The sequence below is a fragment of the Apiospora phragmitis genome (genome assembly GCF_038363925.1).
Source record: "Apiospora phragmitis strain CBS 135458 chromosome Unknown utg000004l:1.0-3135199.0:1.0-3139288.0, whole genome shotgun sequence".
NCBI lineage: Eukaryota > Fungi > Ascomycota > Sordariomycetes > Amphisphaeriales > Apiosporaceae > Apiospora > Apiospora phragmitis.
In genome coordinates this window covers 2,276,147-2,297,838 of record NW_027117402.1, presented here as the reverse complement: position 1 = coordinate 2,297,838, position 21,692 = coordinate 2,276,147, and the positions used below count along the sequence as shown (strand labels likewise).

Genomic DNA, 21,692 nt, shown 5'->3' with positions numbered 1-21,692 from the left:
AAAAGTATGGAAGGTTTGCTATATCTCCTTCACTTAAGAAAAGTGGTACGCACATTTGTACCTACACCGCGACTGATTACTACTAAAATTGGCAATGTTTCAAGCTCCTTAAAATTGCGTAGGAGAGGAGGGAAAAGAGGAAAAAGAGAAACGATTGCTTGCTCATGTTGGCCGTTCGTCCAACTGGAGATGATGACATGACAATAACCCGATGCTCGTTATCCCCCTTTTTGTCAGGCAATCTGTTGCTGTGTGTAACTTGGGTTAAAATTGATGCGGCTCGGAAGAGGCTCTCGTTTCAATGCGGGAGGACCCCACTGCTAGCCGAAGCGGCTGAGCTGAAGGTGCCACGATTGCGACGCCTGATGCGTTTTGTGTACAGCAGTGTGATGTCTTGTATGCATCCGACCAACAGGAATGTGATGAAGGAGGGACGAAAAGGTGAGACCGTTGCACATCCATGTGGATCAAAAGAGAAGAAAGAAAAAGAAAACAGACATCACATATGTAGGACTTTCTGCCTTATTGGCAACCTAGGTTGTCCTTGCCAAACTTGACACCCCCTACAACTTACGGTATGACAATCATGTCTAATGTCGCCGTCATCGTTGCCGTATCCTGGACACCATACAAGGGCAAGGATGGATATGGATGGATGGCGCGGAACTGAAGGGACTGAGGGAAGGGGATATGAGGGCTCGATTTGATGAAAAGAGCAACTTGCTTCTTCCTCTCCCCCCAATCTCTGTGCTGCCGTCCTCGTCACTCATACACGTGTACAAGAACGAGAAGCCAGCCTCCTCATACCTCAAGGTTATTCGTTCTCCGTTATCAGTGATTGGGTGCTCCCCCATATCGGGAGACAACCAGAATGGCGCATTCAAGGAGACTAGCCTAGCGACTTTGTGAGATGCCAATCACGGCCACAGCCGCTGATGATCACCCTTTAGCTTCGCCCATATCTCGCTCTGTCGGGGTGGGGGTTCGGGTTGACCTCATGGTCTCTCTAAGGGGCCCTTCGAGTATTGAGCAATCCTCAATCGTGCAAACTGCCTTGAGCATTGCGCGCTGTGTTGCGCGTTTGGTCACATGGATATATCTTTACTTCCAGTTGGTCGGCGGCTGTGTTGAACCCATAACGCAACTGCTAACACTGCCAGGCCCACGGTAGAAGCCAGAGTGCTCTGCCGTGTCGACGAGGAACTCGTCCAATCGCATGATTGGCAGACGGTCAAACAAAGTAACCTAAATATGTAGGCCTTACCTTGCCTTAATTCGGTATGGGTGACTCTCCCTAGGTTACCAGTAGGAATTTGAACTTTGATGAGGCACGTCGTTCAAACGATTGGAGCATGGAGGCTGAAGTCCCGACCCCCCAGTCGGCCCTACAGACGACCAGTGAGGCGAAGCTTCGACCGCCGATCAATGTTTCTCTGGAACAGCCACCACCCACCTAGGGTGTGGTATCAAACAGCTTGTTTCTTGTTGCACTCCCGTGACACCAACACCATGGATGCTATTTTGAGGAACCAAGGTGCTTGTCCTTGTCCAGTCCTTTGGGGGTGGCCTTGACCTGTTCCATACGTCAGTTACTGGGGAAATAGCGAGATGGGATGACGGATGCCCCTTGCCTACCATCAGCAGCAGCGCCTCGAATATCTCGCGGGTTCAGAAAATCCGGGGGTTAGTGATGACCAGTGCTGCGCAATTGGTTGCAGACGCAGCCGCCCTGGTCGCGTTTACAGAAACAAAATCCTACAACACCCACCCACCTCCACACACACACACACACACGTACACTTTCTTCTGTCTCTGCAATTAGTCAAGCGCGCAAGAAGAACACGTGCGGGCAATGAGTCCCAAAAGAGCCTGACGCCTTGCAGATGTGCAGTAGCGATATGCATACAGACCTATAGGCTGCATAACCCGTGCCTAGGTGCGGGTTCTTGGGTCGGAACTTGGCAGACACATCTTGGTGAAAAAGAGAAAGAGACTCCGAGAGATAGATACCTTTCACCGGTCCTTCAGCACAAAAGAGGCTAATTATCCAGTTTTCCCATACGTGAGGCACATTGAACCAATGAGTGGGACATGCCTGGGTGATGCAGGACCCCTGGACTGCTTCCTTCGTGGGGTCGAAAGTTAATTTGCAGGATATGCGCAGCTCCCGCGAATGAATAACTGGATGCGCTGACGTTGGATTGGCCTCGATTGTGATGCCCTCCCCTCCTCGTCAGACCCGTCCTCTCCCAGCTCGGGGAAGATCAAATCCCTCGTCTACTCCTCCTCTCAGAGGGTGGAAGAGGGTTGATGGTGTAGAAGATCCGCGGTGCTGAGAGAAGTGTAAGCCTCAGCTAATCATGACAACCCCTAAGGATTGCAGACTGTTGTGCAAGTTCGAAGGTGGGTGTGTTCGTGTGTGAAGGAGCGAGGTGTGAGTGGGCTTTCATTGCAAATAGCTGCGTGTAACTACCACTACACCCATCACGCTTTTGCTTTCTAAGACGGCCCATCCCGTCTGGGAAGCTGGCCGTCACAGTATGAATGGAGAATGGCGAGGAAGGCCTTGATGTCCAATCTCGTCTTGACCGCAACAAGAAGACGGGACCGGACCGGAGTTGTGATGGGCTGCAGTGCAGACCAGACCAGATTTCCTCTAATCAGATTCGAAGACGAGTCATTTCGGGGAATGGGCATACTGACATGCTGGCAAGGTTACATGGGTCGCAGAAAAAGTTTATCTAGACCAGTTGAGCGCCAATTCCCGTCGGTTGTCAGTGGCTGCTGGCGACGTTGAGCGAGAGTGACAGAGTGACTGCCAGAGCGACAGAGACCGAGAGAGGCCGCAAGAGAAGGTGGAGCCCCAAGACTCTGGAAACGCAATGTTCCATGTCAATCTGTCACTCTATCTGCCAGCTACTGCTGCCAGATTCTGCCTATCTGCCTCAACCCTCTCCCACCCCCTCTATTGTTTCTATTCACTCACTTATCGCAGTTATTTCGCTTTGATATCTCCTTTGCGCCAGACCTTTGGTAGCTACCTGGGATCGTACTTGATTGCTCTGCGTGATGGAGAGATATCTGGTCACTTCCATATACCTCTCCTCGCTATTTTAAGACCAACAGTTCACCTACCTAGGCAGGTTATACAGTATATCCCAAATCATCAACAAGACCAATCAGTCTATCAGACCGACGCATTGTAAGTGCAGTGCAGCATGTACCTGAATGGCCATGTAGTGGGAGAGGTAGTGCTGCGGCTCAATGTACCTGCTCCAGTTCCCCGCATTTGAAATCCATCCAAGCAGTCAGGTTGATATCTGACACACGTCTACTTTGGCTGGCATTTTTCTGGGCATTTGGCGATTGCATGCGAGCATTCATCAGCAATTGTTTCCTCCGTTCCCCGTCCCCTAGTCCATCATCATCGAACTCATGTTGTTTGCTTGGTTCCTATTCGATCCTTCCGTTTCATCCATGCTTGTCAGCATCCCATCCCATCCATCCAGTCCCTGTTGGTAATCTTTGCTCATCCTCATCTTCTATACCCTTCCCGTCCTACCCGCCCGTCCGGACATCCTTTGCCTTGCTTGATCCTGATTTTGATTTCTGATTTGATCCTATTCGGAGCCGGTTGCCTAGGTACGACGCAGACCAATCAGCTACCGCCACCACTACTACAACTTGCCTAGACATGTATACATGGTCTGTCACTCTTCCACTCCCAAAAAAGCATACACGGCAGGCATAACCCGTGAACCATCATCATCGGTTGTACAGTTTGAACAGCACCTTCCCTATTGGGCGAGGTAGGAGGCAGGTATCTACCTTGTAACATCTCGCACCTCTCATCTCACCTCACTCTCTTTCCACACACACTTACATGCCAGACCTACTTCTCATGTACATACATTTTCCATCCGAGTACAAGTCGACATTGTGTTACTCGGGATTCTTATTGAGAAGGATTCCCATCCTAACCGCAGCACGTTTTTCAATATGGACATTTCCCCCGGACCCCCCGGTGATTGATTCCCTTCACCGTGACTGCTGTCGGTATGAATGGTGCGGTAGATACTGGACGAGACAGATAGAGGAAAAAGTCCCGCCCCATTGACACGAGGGAGCCGCTCCACTCCACAATGCAATAGCGACCAGGTGGTAAGCTGGGATCAGCCGCAAGCATGATACTCAGACAACTTACTCCAAATTGGGGGGCCAAAGTACGGCGCCTGCATCCTACCTGCTCCTTGGGCCGCATGACAATCGAATCTATCGGAGTCGGCATCAATTGGAAGGGGAAACGTTCGTTGGCTTGGAATAGGCTAGAGTCTATTTCGCAGCATATCCTCATCCAGCCGTTATGCCCGCGCTACTATTTTCATCATCTTCCACGCCAGCCAAGACTGCCAATGATGGTCTGCTCATATTTACCCATTGCTTGAGTAGTTCTCCGTAGGGCCGGGGCTGGCGAGGGCGAAGAGGGTGGGCGGAAGAGAAGATGGTGTTCTTTCTGGCAGGGCAGAAAAGGCGCAACGCAACGCAACGGCAAAGGGAAGCATGCAACTGCTGTACCATGCAGGCCTCGCTATGCAGGCCCTACTACCTATGTACATGCCTACCAAGAAGGCAGATAGGGTGATGCTACGCAATATGAATAGGAACAGCCTAGTGGCCTCGAGTACATGATGGGTAAGGCATGAGATCACCGCCGGCAGGTACCAGGTACAAGCCTCAAGCCTCGACGTCACTAAAAACCGAACATTGCCTTTAGCTTGGAGGACCAGTGAGCGGTTCCGTTCCCACGTTCTGGACCGCGGGCCATCTGCTATTCGCGGGACCTGTATGCGGACCTGCAAGAATACACAGCCGCATCGACACCTCAATTGCCATCGGGCCCAACCTCAAGCACTACTGCCTATTTCCTGCCTTTTTGACCTCACCTCATTTTACTTTTTGCTTACGGCCTCGAGTCATAGGTCACTTATGGATTCAGCAGAACAGCTGCTGGCACTAACGAGCATGATCCGTTTGATAGGTAGGTATGGCCATGGTCTGGTCATGGCATGGTTCATAATAGGGTAAGGTAGGGCAATATCATCCCATCCGCCATCCCTGAGCGACCCGACTTAATAAGCTTTCTGTTGTAATTTGATTTGAGCAATCCATGGCCCATGAAGCAGGACAGGCCATACATACTTGTACCTCAGGGACCATCACCATCAGCATTCGACAGTGCCGTACATCCAATACATTGATGCAATTACCTGCCACATAGCTGCCTACATCCTTCATTTCTGGAAACCTGTGTTCCCTAGAATTCCAACTTTCCCCTACCCACACCCACTACTGGCACTATCCTGCCACTAAATTACAGCGCAATACACACTAACTAGACGCTACACTGCCTGTCTGTCACAAGAAACATTGTTTTCCTGTCCTGTCCCTGCTCATTTCACCCTATCGGATCCCTGTCGCTGGCCTGTCATCGCTCGACCCCAGGATCCCATCAGTCGTCAAGTCTCCGGCCGCGTTTCGCTAGCAACTTGGCCAAGTCTTGCCAGTTCAAGCAGGAAAACACACCAGTGACCACGAGCAGCACCCCCGACTTCTGGAGCCCAGCCCACAAAAAGAGGAGCAAGCGAACTGAGGCTCTACGGGTCCCCTCCCCCGCCTTATAATTTACGCCAAACTGAAAATAAAGGCGACAAGTCAGGTCCCAAGACCACTGCACTGCACTTTGTCGACATCGGCTTGGGGCTCCAACCTTTGGTCTGCATGAGTGAGTGAGTGTGTGCCTGCAAGTGCTGCGCTCTGCTCACGAGCGATCGCCCATTCTTAGCGGCTATTCTGTCGCCCAACCTTAAAGCTTTACCGCCATCCTTTCTATCCTGGCTCCTGGCATAGAGAGGAGGCAAAGGTGGAGGGGACTCGTTGGTTATTCCTCTCTGCTGCAAATCCCCATTCGCTCGATGGTAGTGCTTCTTTCCCTCCTTTTGTACGCCGCCCATGCTTTGCCTCCCAGACTATTTGTGTCTCTCTATCCTGTGCCTCGAAGAGCCGCGCATTCTTGGATGGTGTGCTATGCATGTGTGTGTGTGAGCCAACCGCACTTAGACCTGTTGCGACCATAACCTTGGCGAACTTACACAAGACAATAATTAAATATATTATCACAACGGGGGGTTGCGCACCGCTGCGCCTGCCGATCGCGAAACCAACTAAACCAACCTGCGCCCATCCTCTCTGTCGGCGACTGGTTAAGATTAGGGGACGTCTTTGTACGAGCCTACACCACCGGTCACGTCGGCGCAATTTACCCTCAGCCTCGACCGACCCCAGGTCGCAGTGGCCGGGCTGTCTCGACAGTACTATCTGGACTTGTCTGTCTTTCGAAGGAAAAGAGTCGCGTAGGCTTACTAGCAATAGTAGCTATCCAACGGTCCCATCTGAGCAGCAGCATTGCGCCGCGCACGCTGTGGCGCGTACCGAAGCCCACTAATGCGCGAGTAACGGCACCGATATTCCCAAGAACCAGTCGAGAACTATGACTACTACCTTCGACGGACCAGCTCTCGCCCAAGACAGCGAAATATACGATCCCAATGAAGGGCTGTTCTGCAATAGCCCGCCCATGAAAGCTCTTCAGCCGAAACTCGACCTCTCGCCTTCTCCCCCGCCTGCAATACCGCTACCTAGAGTCAGTCTTCCTTCCAATCCCGGTCGCAAGTCTTCTAATCGTCGGCGAAAGGTACCCCCTAGCCAAGGCGATGCCGTGTTGATACAATACATGGACGGTGGAAAGCGGCCGGATATTGCCTTTGAGGCGGGAAGTCGGCCTTTGGCGTCATCGATAGGCGAGGGCGGAGAAGAGGAGGAAGGAGACGGCGAAGAGGAGGGAAGCTATAGCTCCAGTTCAGGCTCGTCCAGCGATAACGAGATTGATGAGCACACGCACAGCCCGGCCATGTCTCCGGAATCGCGCCCGACCATACCACCCGCCATAGACCTCAAGTCTCTCGCCGCCAGCGCTTTGTCGGCGGTGCAGGCCCCCGCCCCGGCCCCGGACGAACCGCGTGATGGTGAGCTGCCGCGCCAAATGGAACTTGTCTCTCAAGAGACGTTCTCGTCACGGAATGGCGACCGCCCCACGAGTCTGCGCCAGCAACAACAACCGCCTCAACCCTTGCCTCTCCGGAGGGAGACTATATCGCAAACGCCCAAGTCGGTACTGGCACCTCCGATGTCTCCTTACACATCCCAACCCGCCCCAGACTTGTACTCCCCGCAGCAACCATCAAGTCAAGTCCTGCGACATCCGAGCGATGCGAAGTCGCCTATCACGCAATTACCTACTCCTGGTATGCATGGTGACCTACCGCCGATTGGTTCCCCCCAATCCGAGATCAATGGCCACGCTTCTTTACCTCCCATCAGGTCCCAACTCGGGGAGCAGCTCAGCGACCACCCTAGCATGACGGGAAAGGAACATGCTATGAGGCATAACCCTCCTCCCACTCCGTCCTTCCTCAATTCTCCGCCTGCAACGTCCCGCATGCCGCCAATGGGTAACTCGCATGCATCGCCTCCGGTGTCCCCCAACTATGCCTACAGTCACAGCATGCCATCGCCGGCACACTCTCTACCAATGCTCAGCCCGTATGCGTTTTCACCACCTAGCACCGGCAGGCTGCGGTCGGGCTCCGAATTCAGCAGCAACAATGGTGACCGGCCGAACCTCTCGGACCAGCAAATTCCTACCCCCGCGAGTTCCATTACGGATCGGATGAGCATCGACAACATGACGAATCCGACGGGCTCCTTTGTCTGCAAATTCGCAGGCTGCAACGCGGCACCTTTCCAGACGCAGTACTTGCTCAACTCCCACGCCAACGTCCACTCCTCGGCCAGGCCCCACTACTGCGCCGTCAAGGGTTGTCCGCGGAGTGAGGGTGGGAAGGGCTTCAAGCGGAAGAACGAGATGATAAGGCATGGCTTGGTCCATGAATCGCCGGGGTATGTGTGTCCGTTCTGCCCGGATCGCGAGCACAAATATCCCCGGCCGGACAATTTACAGAGGTAAGTTCTGAATCAGAATGGGGGAGTTCTGCCAGGGGCTCTCCTCTTCCGTGGAGTTATTCGTAGGGAAAGAGGCAAATGATACTAACACAAAGTCCGTTTTAGGCATGTACGGGTACATCATGTCGATAAAGACAAGGATGACCCCCTCCTCCGTGATGTCCTTTCGCAAAGGCCAGACGGACCAAACCGTGGACGGAGACGGCGCGGCGCACCGTAACACGATACCGCATACTATTCGAAACACATTATTCACCTTCTTTTTTTTCATTTGTTCTACGACATCTTTACCCCGCATCAAATCCCATCGAAACGTAGATGTATATATTGGCGATGATATCCCCTGGGTGTGGTGGTGGTGGATCGACCGCCCAACTCAGTTTTACTGGCTTTTGTTTTATTCTTCATTCTTCATCTTGTTCGGCCTTCACTGGATGATCGAAGTGCGCCCCAGCGGCTGTTTTTTTACAAGAGGTGGTTCAGAACCATCCCGTTTGATCAAATTACACACACACACATACTCACACATTTTATGGAGTTTTGGGCGCAAATTCGATCAACCATATACCATTTGGCGGGCGCACGTACGGGGAAGGGGGCAACGGAAATGGGTATGGAAAGGGGTTTGTTTTCAAGGGGACTCGGGGATGGGGGAGTGTGAAAACATTCAACTCTTAGGCTTGGTGTACTTTTTTGCTTGTTCGGTTTGCTTTTCAAGCTGGTTGACATGAGCGTGCTGTCTTGTCTGTCTTGTCCTGGGGTCACTCGCTTCTTCTACTTTTTCGACTTCGTCCTCTTCTTCTGGATTCTCTTCATTCGTTTCTGTTTCCCTTCTCTCGCTCTCTCCGGATCAGCTCCTCGAAGCCAAAAGGAGAACAAAACTCAAAACAGCTTAGCAAAAAGGCAGTTCGTTCCATTGCTGTCTCTTCGGATGCAAGAGACGGGTGCCGCGATGTCTCTGGGCACCCTGCATACTTGACTGGACTAAAGAGCTGAGAGGGAAAGGAGAGAGAACAACTTTTGACAACTGCTACACAACAAAACCCCCTTCTTTTACACATGACCGTCTACGACCACAGATTCCTCTGGAGAAGAGAGAAATGAAGGAAGGAGAGAGAGAGAGAGAACCATCCGCCAATGGACGCGCTTACTTATTCAAACTTCTATCTATATATATACCCCCTTTTTCACTTTCCCAATTTACCCAAACTTGCTGGTTTCGTTGCAAATATTCTTGCTTCTTTGCCCTATCAATTCGAACATTTACATCATCACTTCGCACATTCTCGTCTATATGCATTGTCCGTTTTCTTCCGTCCATCGCATTTTCGGGACCGAGCGGCGAAGTTATTCCCAAACCAGATTCTTCTATATTTCAATAGCTCACTGCATGCATACTTGCCCGCTCTGCTGATCGTCTTCTTCCTCGATTATTGGAAATACGTTCATACATCATTAAGATGCCTCCCCTATCTAAATTGGGCGTGGTTTTCCATACTTCCTCTGGATCACCAGTTCTGCTACTATTACTCATGGTTCCGTACTGGACTCGGTCCCATTCACTCCCGTGTATACTACTTATAGAAGGCATGAAACAGACTCAAGACAAATGGCAGCTGTTCGGAAACAAGAGGTAGAGGGAGAGGGAGAGAGGGGAATGATGATTTGGAGGAGGGAAAAAACAAAGAGAAAAATGTCCAGACACTCGAGCTGGGTTGCGTACCGGCCGGAGGCAGTAACGAAGGAAGGCGTTGAATAAGCTCTCAGATCCTGAAGTAGACGAGCAGGAGCAAATATAAACAAATCATGAAGTGGCGCCTCGATGAATGCAATACTCATCCATACTATCAATGCAGAGATGACCTGATGCGCATATACTTCGCAGTACAGTGAATCTTTCGTCGCCCTTGTGAAACATGTTTTGGTATTCCTCTTCAGATCAGAAGCGAATAATAGTCAAGACTCGGGACATGTCTAGACCTATATGTCATACGCACCCTCTCCAGACCAGCGACGACGAACATGCTGTTTGCCGAGCTTCGCAACGTGAGAGAGAAAATGGAGAGAGAGCTGGAATAGACGTCCCCTTCTATCTTGTGTCTCTCTTACCGTACGCACACTATCAGCCTACGCAGAGAACACTGACTTGACATGATCCCGGATGTATATGAGCTCAATCACCACCAACCCGGATCTCCCACCTGGTCACATCACAGAGCGAAAGACAACCTGTATCTGAGTAGAGATACTTGAAGCGACTCTGGTCGAAAACGCTTGTCGGCATGCAATTTCTGTTATACTACCAGTATTTAGGGAGGTAATTTCATCTAGGTTTAATTGTTCAGACGCCGGGGGAAATAAAACCACGAGAATAATACAGCGCTAGCCTACAAACAATGCTACAGATGATGAGATGATGCTGCCTTAAAGAAAAACAACGCAACCTGATGATGATGATCCGTTGAGCACAATCCATTCCGTTCCAAGTATTGCGCCTTCCAAAATAACCAGGTTGCCCTCCCTTTTCCATGCCACCCCCTACTCCAAAAGGGCAAAAATCTTAATCATCGTAAACCTCAAATCATGCCGCTGAATTCCAGCGCTCATCATCCATCTCGAGAGAGGTGGTCGATGGCACCGAAGTAAGTAGGCAAAGGATACCCGTGAAAAAGATACTACTACTACAAGATGTGGAGCAAGCATAATCGCAAAACATTATGGGTGGGGGAATCAAATAATACAAGCACCTGCTGTGCAAGTCAGCCAGGCGGTGTTTGTCTCTATCGCCCACCGTTCGCTCGAGCCAGCAAGCCGCCACCGCGGCCAAGGTGGTTATGGTACGATCCGATGCTCTGGAATCCCTTAGTCAGGTCGAAGCCGCCCTCTTCCTCCACCTCGTCCACCGTCGTCGTCTCTTGTGTCGCTGCACGGCCAGACGACCGGGTGGGGCTACCAATAGGAGAACGACTGCCGTCATCCCCGGCGATGGGCGGCGGGCTGCTGCTGCGAGGCAGGTTGAGAGACGGCTTGGACGGGCTAATGTCGAATGGCCTTGCTGGCGTGCTGCCAATATCCGCGAACTTCCAGAATGGCGCAGGTGAGCTGGTAGGCATGTGCTGACTCGGCCGCTGAGCGGTACTGGGGGGCGCAATGCGTGGCTGGACTCGATGGGGTACCGGCGTGATAAATGACGGAGTTTCGTCCTGTAGATAAGAAGACGTCAAGAGAGGAGGCGATCGTGGCAAGCTATCAGTGGTCGTTGTGGCAAAGGAATCTGCTTTGTCAAGTGGTTTTCGAGGCCTCGGAAGTGGGCTACCATCTTGGAAACAGGCAGAACCGGGTGGCTGGAAACGTGAACTCCGCTCAGGGGTCATTTGAGATCGATTGAAAGCCAAGCTAGGCAAGGGTGAGCCTGCCGCCGGAGATGCCTTGCGCTTCCGTGCCGATGCCGGCTCCCGAGCCGATGTCATATCCTTGGGACCATGATTTATGTAGTTCAGCTGGTTCGGCGCGCTGGGTGAGGACGGGGCCGATGATCCTCGGTGTCCACCACGTCCTACCTTGAAGGCCTGGCGCGTCATCTCCTCTCGTTGCTCCGGTATAATCTCCCACTTCATACCCTTGCCTGGTTCGTCAGTTGAGCGTGGCGCCTTCATAAAGGCTTTATTTAGCGACAAATTGTGCCTTATGCTGTTCTGTGAGAGGGTTAGCACTCATAATAGACGATGGAAAGTAGTGGTCGAGGCTTACCTGCCAACCCGCGGCCGGCTGATTGCGGTAGTAGGCATAGTGGTCTGTAATGTACCGGTAAATGTTGTTCAGGTTGAGCTTTTGCTCCTTCTGGCTCACAATGGCCTGGGTGATCATCTGAGCATAGCTATAGGAGGGCTTAATGTGCTTGTTCTCTTGCAGGCTCAGGTCGACTTCACCGTTGTTGAGCAGCATAGTTCCAGAGCTACCGTATGCCGGGGACTTGTGCGCTGATGCAACTGTACGGCTCTTGGCCGACTGGGGCGTGCCGGGGCGCTTATAATCGGGGGGCGCAGGCGCGATCGGCTGCTGAAAGGCTCCGCCTCTGGATGAGGGAGGTCGGCCAGCGTTGCTCGATGATGGGCGGTCTCCCGAAGACGACAGGGGGGCCGCAGGCAATGCATGACGAGCTTCCAGCGATGGGCTAGATCTCGAATGCTTAATGTGTGGCGCCGCAGAACCAATACGTGCTGTGAACATCTCGTGAATCCGCAAGGGACCGGAAGTATCCGGCAGCACAAACATCATTTCAATACCGCCTGCTTCAACAACCTCTCCGCTGGACAAGGGATGCGGCGCGTCATCCCGCTTCAGCATCACGCCGTTGACTTTCATGGGGTTGCGCCCCTTGCACTCCAAAAACCATTTCTCCTCGTCGGCGTCATAGAATATTCTGGCGGTCCTCCGTGAGAAGATCTTGTTAGGGCCAAGATCAATGTGGACGAAATCCTCGTCTACAGGGTCCTGGGCAAGTGCGGTGCCGTCCTCGGCCGTTTCCGAAAAGCGACCAATATTGACGTTAAGTTGGCGTACGTAGTAGGTCCAGTCTTTGGCCGCAATCTTCGCATATGCTTCTATATCCCCCTGGGATGTATGGTTGGCATTGGCGTGCTCCTTAGCAGCCTTGGTAGGGATACTGGCCAGATGCTCGGTTACTTGGGTGATCAAGGTATCAGCGGCCACGCTGGGTTCGACGTCGGCATCGTTGGCGGGATCGATGGTGAGGCTGGAGTCCTCTTCATCGACGGGATCCGAGGGTGGAGGGGGAGGATCGGGGTCCGCCTGGGAGCGCATCATTAGCAACTTGGGGCTCGTCGGGGCATGGCAATCGCAGACATACCCTTCTCCTGCGCTTAGAAGGCCGCGATGGCGACGACATTTCGGCGTGGGCTAGACTGGGGCTGACGTCGCGGACTCTGCGAGCCCTTTGCGATGATCTTGCGGGAGGCATGTTAGTAGGTGGTCGTGGAAAGACCCATTACCGTGGGTGGTAATCCGAGGAGTCCGGTGGCCGACAGCGATTAGGAATGTTGGCGGCGATGATGTAAGAGAAATGCGCGTGGCTGGCACGTTTGCGACCTGTCAGGGCGAGGTCGAAGTTGTAAGGGTTGTGTATGGCCGGCGGGATGAGAAGGGTTCAATGGTCGAAAAGCAACCTAGAGGTTGTTAGTCGGAATAATGGGATGTCTTGTGTGAAATTGGCAGTTGGTGGTGGAAGGGAGCGATGGTGGTCGAAGGCAGGCGCGTGAGACGAGACGAGGCGGGGTGAATACTAGAGAGAGGCGCAACTGGATTGATCTGACTGATGATTATGACCTACCTGTAATTCAAGGGTCCGTGGTTATGAAGGGACACCAGTGCGAAAGTAAACAAATCTCCTTGGGGCTTTTGCGACGAGGTTATCTTCAGCAAAAGGACAGACGGAATTCGGCTCTTGAGAAAAGGCCAACGTCCAAGTAAACAGTTGGTTTCGTATGGCCAAACTGACCAGGCCGGGATGCTCTTATTGGATCAATGCGAAGGTGCGCATTTATTGACTGACGATGGGCAATTGGGGCGATTTGGGTAAAAAATGCTGATCAATCGCGCTCGCCAAAAAGCAGATCCCTGTTCGCGCGCGTCACAGAGAGGGAAAATGCACAAGAGCCCAGGCAGAACACGCTTTGCTTTATGCTGTTAAAGTGCCTCTGCTCGTTGGCGTCATGCCCTTGGGCGCCCTGGGGTGGTGCCGGTACGAGGAAAGACTTGCGGGTTGGGTGTTGTATTAGTGGGAGATGAAAGTAGAAGTACGCGACCACAAAACAAAAGATGGAGGAAAACAGACTAACTTATAGTGGGCAACAATATTTACTAAGGTTTCACTGGTTGGTCCCTTTCTCTTTTTTTTTGTGCGTCGTTACGTATTTTATGTATTATTGACATTGGATATCTTTGGGTAGAGAGAGTCCTTTTCTTTTCTTTTTCTTCGCAGCCTGGGATGCAAATATTGACTTTGGATGGTATCAATGATGGCATCTACTCTGCATATGGATCAATCCACTCTTCAACCTGCTCAACCTTATTGTACATGGCCAAAGCCAGAGGCCAATGTGAACACTAAAGGGATGCGGGACCATGCTCGGGGCCACTTGTTTGCACTCTTCCGTCAAGATCAGAAAGCTTAAGTCATAGAGATAGCATTATGTTTTCCATGATTTGCGTGCAGCCCAGATGGTCTCTTGCGCCAGCATCGATTATGTCATGTCAAGAACCGCAAGCAAATAGAACAAAGGCAGCTTGGCTGTGCCAGCTGTAGCTTGTTGAATCGGCCGACTTGCAGGCATACATGACACGTAGATTCGTATTCGGAGCATGCTTGCCGACCGCGTAGTATACTATTTACTATGCGCTCGAAGAAAAGAACTGCCCGGAACTGTCATAAAACCTGCGACCAATCGCCCAGCCATCAAGAGCGCGCGCAACTGATCAAGCCATATGCTCAAAGGGGGGTACCGAAATCTCAAGCACCCATCCCCAGGTTGCTGATAAACCCCCGTTTACAGACTCAACAACACGGTGGAGTCCGTAAAAACCTTTTCTACAACAGAGACCAAGGTATCAACCATCAACTCTATGGTCTCGGGCGTCGAGTTGTACGCCGGCATGAGCATGACGTGATCGCCCCTTTTCTGTCCCGCGCAGCCCTGTCCATGGTAGATGGCCATGTTGTAGGGCGCCGCCAGCGCCGCCGCGTGGACCTGCTGCGCGATTTGCAGTCGGGGGTCGAAAGGCTCCTTGCTGGCCTTGTCCTTCACGAACTCAATGCCCCAGAAGAGCCCGCGGCCGCGGATGTTGCCCACGTGGGGGTGACTGCTAAGTTTTCCCTTCAGAAGCTTCTCCAGATACGCCCCCTGCGTTTGGACATTGGCGAGCAGCCCGTCCCTCTGGATGATCTGCTGGACCTTCAGGGCCGTGGCGCACCCCAGCGGATGATCTTGGTACGTGTGACCATGGGTGAAGGCCACGCCCTTGGCATCCATCAAGTCGGAAACCTTGTCGCCCGCGAGGATGGCTGAGACTGGTTGGTACCCTCCTGCCAGGCCCTTGCCTACCGCTTGGATGTCGGGAACAATCCCCTCTTGTTCCCAGGCGTGTAGGGTACTTGTTCGGCCCATTCCAGACATGACTTCGTCCAGGATCAGTAGCGCGCCGTACTTGTCGCACACGGCTTTCATGGCCTTGAAGTAGCCCGGCACAGCGGGCATGCAGCCAGAAGCTGCGCCGACGACAGGCTCGGCAATGAAAGCTGTCACGGTTCCAGTCCCAAGTGCAAGGAAAGCCTCCTCAAGCTCAAATGCTTTTCGCAAGACAAACTTTTCGTCACTTTCATCTTGGAGACGCTGTCGATACTCATTACACGGGGATACACGGTGCACGCCAGGCAGTAGCAGAGGCTCAAAGGGGGCTCTTCGTGTCAGGTGCCCTCCCAGAGCTAGAGATCCGAGAGTAATGCCGTGATAAGACACTTCACGTGAGATGTAATTGACACGCTGTGGCTCCCCTTTCCATACGAAATATTCGTGAGCGAGTTTCATGGCACCCTCCATTGCTTCCGAGCCTTGTAGTAGAAGAGCAATGTCAGCGGATAATGTCACCTGGGACAGGAAGAAAGGTCCACTGACCCGAATTGGTCACCCAGGCTTTTCGGAAGTGGCCTTGCGAAGTAGCCTTGAACCATTCGGCGAGGTCCCGCCTGCTGTTGTTGTCGAAGAACCCATGTGCCGCATAGGACAGCTGGCTAGCTTGGGTGGCCATGGCTTCGATGACCTCTTGGTTGCCATGTCCGAGGCAGGTTACAGCCGCACCGCCGCAAGCGTCCAAGATCTGCCGGCCATCTGATAAGCGGATATAATCCCCTTGGCCCCCAACAGCGATGGGTCGGTCTTCTTCGCCGACAGCTGTGGGGGGGCTGGGTGACGCACTCGAAGATGCTACCTCGACAGCCACTACCATGGTTTCGACATTGCGATTGTTGTTATGCAGAAGCGCTTTTGGCTGGTAGTCTGGAGCAACTGCTGAGCCCCTTGGGCTATCCAAGAGCGTCTGAACCTGTGTAGTGCTCGACATAGTACTAGATTGTGTAGGAGAGCTGGGGGAAGTCGTCTTTCTGGCTGCTCTGAATCCACGATCATTCATGCAAGGACCGAAGCAGGTAGCATGTCTCTGGACGACATGTTGCGGGTTCTTAAGTAGGCGGGCACACGCTTGTGATAGAGGCCGTGGCAAGTTACTAGTCGCCGCCATCAGGGTCGTTGGGGCTCGCGGGATTGGCAAGCCTAGCACTGTACGCCGGGGCAGTCATGACAACGTAAGAAGGCAGGGAAGCGAAACGGCGGGGCAATAAGCATATCCGCTCCATGCACATTGACGACTAGCCTCTCGGCTCAATGGTACGGTGGATGTGAGAGATACTAGTGTAAGTCAATTAGGGGGGTCACGAGCTAATGCTCGTTCGTGGATATATATGTGCGCAACACTCGTGTGCGTTGCATGCAGCGAAACGGTACACTCGTCTCACGCTTCGAGAACAAGCGCGACTCTGGTCTGTGCGACTTTCGCTGACGAGAGAAGGTGATCAGTCATCTGTCCATCGTATGATTGGCCTTTTAATCACACAGCATGGTGTAATCGTATGCATCAACCAAGGATGAGGAAGGGAAGGAGAGATAGAGACGGGAGAGTGTGTGATGAAGCATGCCATATATTGTATGTACCCGCCGGTATTGCGGAATCCCCAGCAAGGCATTGCCGCTGGACTTGTTTGGCCATGACCCGCGGAAACTTGCCCGACAGGGCGCAAATTGAGAAAGATGTTACTCTCTCCATGCGTGACCGACTAGATGCAGCACGCATGCGGCAGGCGGCCTTAGTTTATGATATGTAGACGTATTGCACATACAAACCCGTCAACCACGTCGTGGCCACGCGCCGCCACTTACACGCATCGATATGGGCCATAATTTTAGCATGGGAATCAGTAGCGCGGTCGGGAAAGCTGCATTAGGATCTCGGACAACAAGCCGGTAGTTACCAGGGTGTTTGTCGTCCCGAGTGTTCGCAGGTCGAGGCGTGACCGGCTTGCCGGTTACCAAGTTGTCGGGTTGGTTTGGACTTTGGAACACGTTGAGGCTGCATATCGAAGAACTAGCCTTACCTACGACTAGCATGGAAGGCAGGGATGCGCCGTCAATCATCTGGTCTTGCCGTTGGTCTGTCGGGGTGTTGCCCAGTGTGAGGGCGGCCAGGTTACAAGCCAAGAGGGAGACGACATGCAAAACGAAGCAAGGGAGAGGCCATGTGTTTCGTTCAGTTGATGAATGTGACTCGGTAAGAAAGCAGGGGTTTGATGAAATGCAATCAATTATTCGATTCGATATGTCAGATGGAAGTCGCACCTCCAGGCTAGGAGGCAGGAACCTGCGTGTACTTACATTCCATTAAGGCACCTTCCGTACATGGGCTCCCGGGCCGAGGACACCGCTTTATTGCTGGCCTCACCTTGACGCCATTGGATGACAGTTAACCCGAAACCGACTGCTTTTTCCGATCAAATGAGGGGCCGACGAGGGGCGGACCGACCCTCAATCCATTCAAGTTCACATCTCGGCCGACTACAAATCACAGTAATGGATGTCATGCAGTCCGCAACTTGCAATGAGGCTACCACGCTCTAAATTATCTTTCAATCAGACCATTCTTTTCACACGGTGCTATCTTTCTGCAACATTCCTTGATTCAATATGGAAATAATGGAAATACGGAAAGTGTCGGCTCTTGTCAGGACGAGTTGCTTGGCACCTCTCTACCGGCTGCCTGCTCCAACTTCGACTATCTCGGCCACGCAGTATGCATGCTGCGAGCCCGCGGATTGGTTTGGGACAGCAAGGCAGTGCACCTCCGTGACGCAGTCACTATCTACCAGCGCAACTCAAATTCTTTAATACGACTCTGGGTGGCATGCATACGAGCACGCCGCAGGCGGGGAGCAGTCCAATAGGGCGAGTCCGTCCGCCTTTGGAGGGTGAGAAGCCGAGATATGTATGTCTTGAGTGGTCGGAAGTACGAGCACGCTCTTGACACACACAATCTCCGTCCTGCATTCGGCAGCTCTTGCTTTCTTTTTTCCTCTCCATAAGGCCAGTCCTCCCTTCTTCCTCCCTCTCTCTCTGCAAGTGGCCATATCGGGACACCGAGCCGAGAGAACATCATCCTAGCAAGCTAACCGAAAGCATGCTTGCCTTGATACACACAGAGCAGGTGCATTACGCAGGCACCATCAGCAAGTCTCAAGACGAGCCAACCACGGACCAGAGGAAGTGAGTGCGCCTATGCTGGGTGAGGGGTCGTGTCGCTTCCACCTGGGAGTGATCGCTCTCTCCACCCACTCCGCTTTATAAACCGTATCTTGACTCCAGCTTCCGTACATAACTTCCATACTGCGTGGAAATTTCGCAACTTATCAGGAAGGAGAAGGCCAAGAACGCGGTTGTAGATGGCCGAGTCTTCGCCCTCATGTGCTGCCCCCTTGCTGCTGTCAACGCCATCCACAACTTCACCATCGGCCACATCATCATGGTTGTCAACGCTTTCTTCACCGTATTCTGACGGGGGATATGGCGGTAGATCGCACACCCGTGTAGTATTCCCTTTTAGATCGACATGATGGAGCCGGCATGGACTCATGGTAGATCCGAAGTCGGGGAAAGGGTTCAACCTCGCCGGATTCACATCGACATATAATGTTTTCAGATGCGGTGTACGCTGAAGCATCATTCCTACACTCCGAGGCCTCAGGGTGGTGAGTTGACCCATCCACAGCAAGATGTGGTGTAAACTCCGAAGGGTCAAATCGGTAAACCTACTGGTTTCGACTTGATATGGAGTACAGCAATGATGTAGACAGATGATGTCATTCCGTGGCATTATCAGCTGCCGTATTGGAATGCCCCGATAACTGGATCCCCAGAGCGCCAGCAGCGGTAATTCTTGATCTTCTTCCTGGCCCCCTAGGATTGTTCGCCTGCTCTGTTCGTTGCTCTCTTTGCTGGCCAGAAGGAGGGCCATAAGCCCCGCAATGAGGGTCTCTTCGACGGTCTTGAATCTCATTCGGATGTCGATGCTAGTATGAAATCTGCCGGGAACAGATCCGGTATCCACGCAGAACAGCCGCGGGCTTTCTTCGGTCATGGTATGATAAGGCTCGTAGGCATGGAGTACCGCTGCCTCCCATATCTGATCTCTCAACTCCGGGGGTAGGTCTGGGAATCGAGGGAATGTGCGTGGTGCCTCTTCTGGCATTGGGTCAGCGGCAGTCGTGTGACTGGCGCCCGTCATGGCAGGATCGATGGTGAGCGATGCAAGTGAGTTTTCCATCGTGTAGCGATTTTGTAGGATATGCTATGTATGGTATGCCGTGAAGTGTCGAGAGGCAATGAGGTTCGAGACAAGAACCAAGTGCGTAAATACAGTAGCATGAGATTTCAATGCATTTCCTATTTCCTACTAAATGATAGATATACCTCCAGCGAACCAATACTCACCTTGTATCGGAGAAACCCATATTAAGCTTTCGATTCTACTGGTCGACAGTGAGGTTTCGTATAAAGGAGAAAGCTTATAGCTCTGAGGCAATATTTGGCCAACTGCTTAAACAGTGCCCATTTAGTGTAAACTGTATAGCTGTTATAGCCGGAGTATTGCAAAGAAGGTAGGGTAGGCCTATTTCTGTGCCACGTATGAATGAACGTAGTAAGTTGTTGGTTTTTTTCTTTTTTTTTCCCATCTGTTAGTTTTGTCCCCCCCCTTTCTGATGGCGACTTAAGATGCATCTTTCTTTGGTTTTGTGAAACATTAGACAAGCTCATGGCGTTACTCGCTGCACATCGCAGCGCATGGTCTCGAAAAATACCCCCCCGGTGTTACAAGAACAGTGCATACCAAACACTTAGGGCCCTCTTTCTTAGAAGAACCCCAAGTCATGTTCCGATTATTATGTAGTATAATCATCATCACTGCTATGAAATTTGTGGCTCGTCTTGGCTATAGAGTTACAGGTGATCCGTTGGTCCAAAACCTAGCACACAACAAGAACACACAATAACAACAACAATAAACTCTCTCTCCATTAAGCCAACTTTCCCTCGCCGCCTTCTCTTTTGTAGCTCAGGTAATCCAACTGGTAGTACCTCTCGCACCCTTGGTTTCCGGATCCTCGTTGAACCTACGGGATCCCATACGACGCCTCCTCCGGGGCCGGCCTGGGCGGCATCTTGGCCTCGATGCCGAGCGCGCCCAGGGCGGCGGCGAAGTCGGGCAGGTCGTCGGCGCTGCCGGCGACGTGGGCCCAGCAGACCTTGCCGCCGCCCTCCTCGGCGTCGGCGGCATCGGCGACGGCGGCGACGGCGAAGGCGCCCGAGATCTGCCAGCGCGTGCCGCTCTCGGTGGGGCGGTTCCAGATGTTCTCGGCCTTGCCGAGCTGCAGGGTCTGGTAGAGGACGCGCGGGCTCAGGACGTGCCACGTCGTCGACATGCCCAGCCCCCACTGCGCGTACAGCTCGCGCTCGTGGTCGATGACGACCTCGACGTCCCAGTTGCCGCCCACCTGGATCACCCACCGCTCCGTCGCCTCGGGGCTCGAGTGCGACACGCCGATGAAGTGCACGTCCTTGTGCTGCGAGGACAGGTGCGTCAGGGTCTTGAAGACCTTTTCGGCGACTGGTTTACCATGTGCGTGTCAGTAGAGCTGCTTCACATTGATGCAAAAATCACAGATTTGTTGTTGTTGGGGGCGGTCATATGAGTGGATCACATCTTTCAGGGGGTGGCTCGTGAGGCTGAGATGAAATACGCAGAGTGGATACGTGAGCAAGGCGTGGCAGGTGCGAGATGGGTTACGAGAGATAATAAAGCAGCGTGCAAGCAGACTCCAGACTTACATGGACAGCCACAGTGTCGTAGAAAGACGATGACGGTAGGTTTGTCTTTGGGCAGGCTGAGGTTGGGGTGTACTGGTGCTTTATCACCTGGCTTGGGGGGCGTTGCGATTTCTTTCGCAGGCGGTGCCTTGAATGATTCCCACTCTTGGGCCAGTGCGGCCTGATAAGTGGCCTGCTGAGACGCCTGCTGAGCCATGATGGAAGCCGGTGTGGTTTGATTAAGAAACGGGAGTATAAAGTTGGTGATGCGATAGTGAAGCGAACGACGAGGAGACGTGGTCCTACAGTATTATGTAGTAGATCAGATCAACACACACCGCATGTGTTGTTGTTTGAGTAGTTGGCGTATTGGCGTTGTCGTTCGGCACTGCGGGTGGCGGTGGATGCGCTAACAAGGGTTCGGTGGTGCGCGAGGTTCAGAGAAGCTTTAACTAATGGCCTTCAAATTGCGGGCAGTCCCGGCTTCTGCATAAGTCGCTGCCGACAAATGCATGGAAAATCAGAATAAAAAACCCTGCCTTGTTCTTCCATATCAACCAATGAGTCTTCGGTTTTCATAAAGACGGTGCATCACCACTTGAGCCGAGATCGTTGCAAACCTGAAGGAAT

General features: G+C 52.6%; 5 protein-coding genes across 5 annotated transcripts; 1 reads left to right on the top strand and 4 right to left on the bottom strand.

Moving 5' to 3' along the window:
- Window positions 1–6,547: 6,547 nt before the first annotated feature.
- On the top strand, window positions 6,548–8,083 carry PG994_003843 (uncharacterized protein; the record flags this gene model as incomplete). Its single annotated transcript, XM_066855252.1, has 1 exon — window positions 6,548–8,083. The coding sequence occupies one exon, from the start codon at window positions 6,548–6,550 to the stop codon at window positions 8,081–8,083; it is 1,536 nt and encodes a 511-aa protein (XP_066719530.1).
- A 2,776-nt stretch (window positions 8,084–10,859) lies between these two features.
- PG994_003842 (uncharacterized protein) lies at window positions 10,860–13,060 on the bottom strand (the record flags this gene model as incomplete). The annotated part of the gene is made up of 3 exons (XM_066855251.1): window positions 10,860–11,774; window positions 11,830–12,891; window positions 12,950–13,060. The coding sequence occupies 3 exons, from the start codon at window positions 13,058–13,060 to the stop codon at window positions 10,860–10,862; spliced, it is 2,088 nt and encodes a 695-aa protein (XP_066719529.1).
- Window positions 13,061–14,645: 1,585 nt separating this feature from the next.
- Window positions 14,646–16,101, bottom strand: PG994_003841 (uncharacterized protein; the record flags this gene model as incomplete). Its single annotated transcript, XM_066855250.1, has 2 exons — window positions 14,646–15,706; window positions 15,771–16,101. The coding sequence occupies 2 exons, from the start codon at window positions 16,099–16,101 to the stop codon at window positions 14,646–14,648; spliced, it is 1,392 nt and encodes a 463-aa protein (XP_066719528.1).
- Window positions 16,102–18,474: 2,373 nt separating this feature from the next.
- On the bottom strand, window positions 18,475–19,521 carry PG994_003840 (uncharacterized protein; the record flags this gene model as incomplete). The annotated part of the gene is made up of 1 exon (XM_066855249.1): window positions 18,475–19,521. One exon carries the CDS (start codon window positions 19,519–19,521, stop codon window positions 18,475–18,477), a length of 1,047 nt encoding a protein of 348 aa, XP_066719527.1.
- An 847-nt stretch (window positions 19,522–20,368) lies between these two features.
- On the bottom strand, window positions 20,369–21,279 carry PG994_003839 (uncharacterized protein; the record flags this gene model as incomplete). Its single annotated transcript, XM_066855248.1, has 2 exons — window positions 20,369–20,862; window positions 21,084–21,279. The coding sequence occupies 2 exons, from the start codon at window positions 21,277–21,279 to the stop codon at window positions 20,369–20,371; spliced, it is 690 nt and encodes a 229-aa protein (XP_066719526.1).
- Window positions 21,280–21,692: the final 413 nt, after the last annotated feature.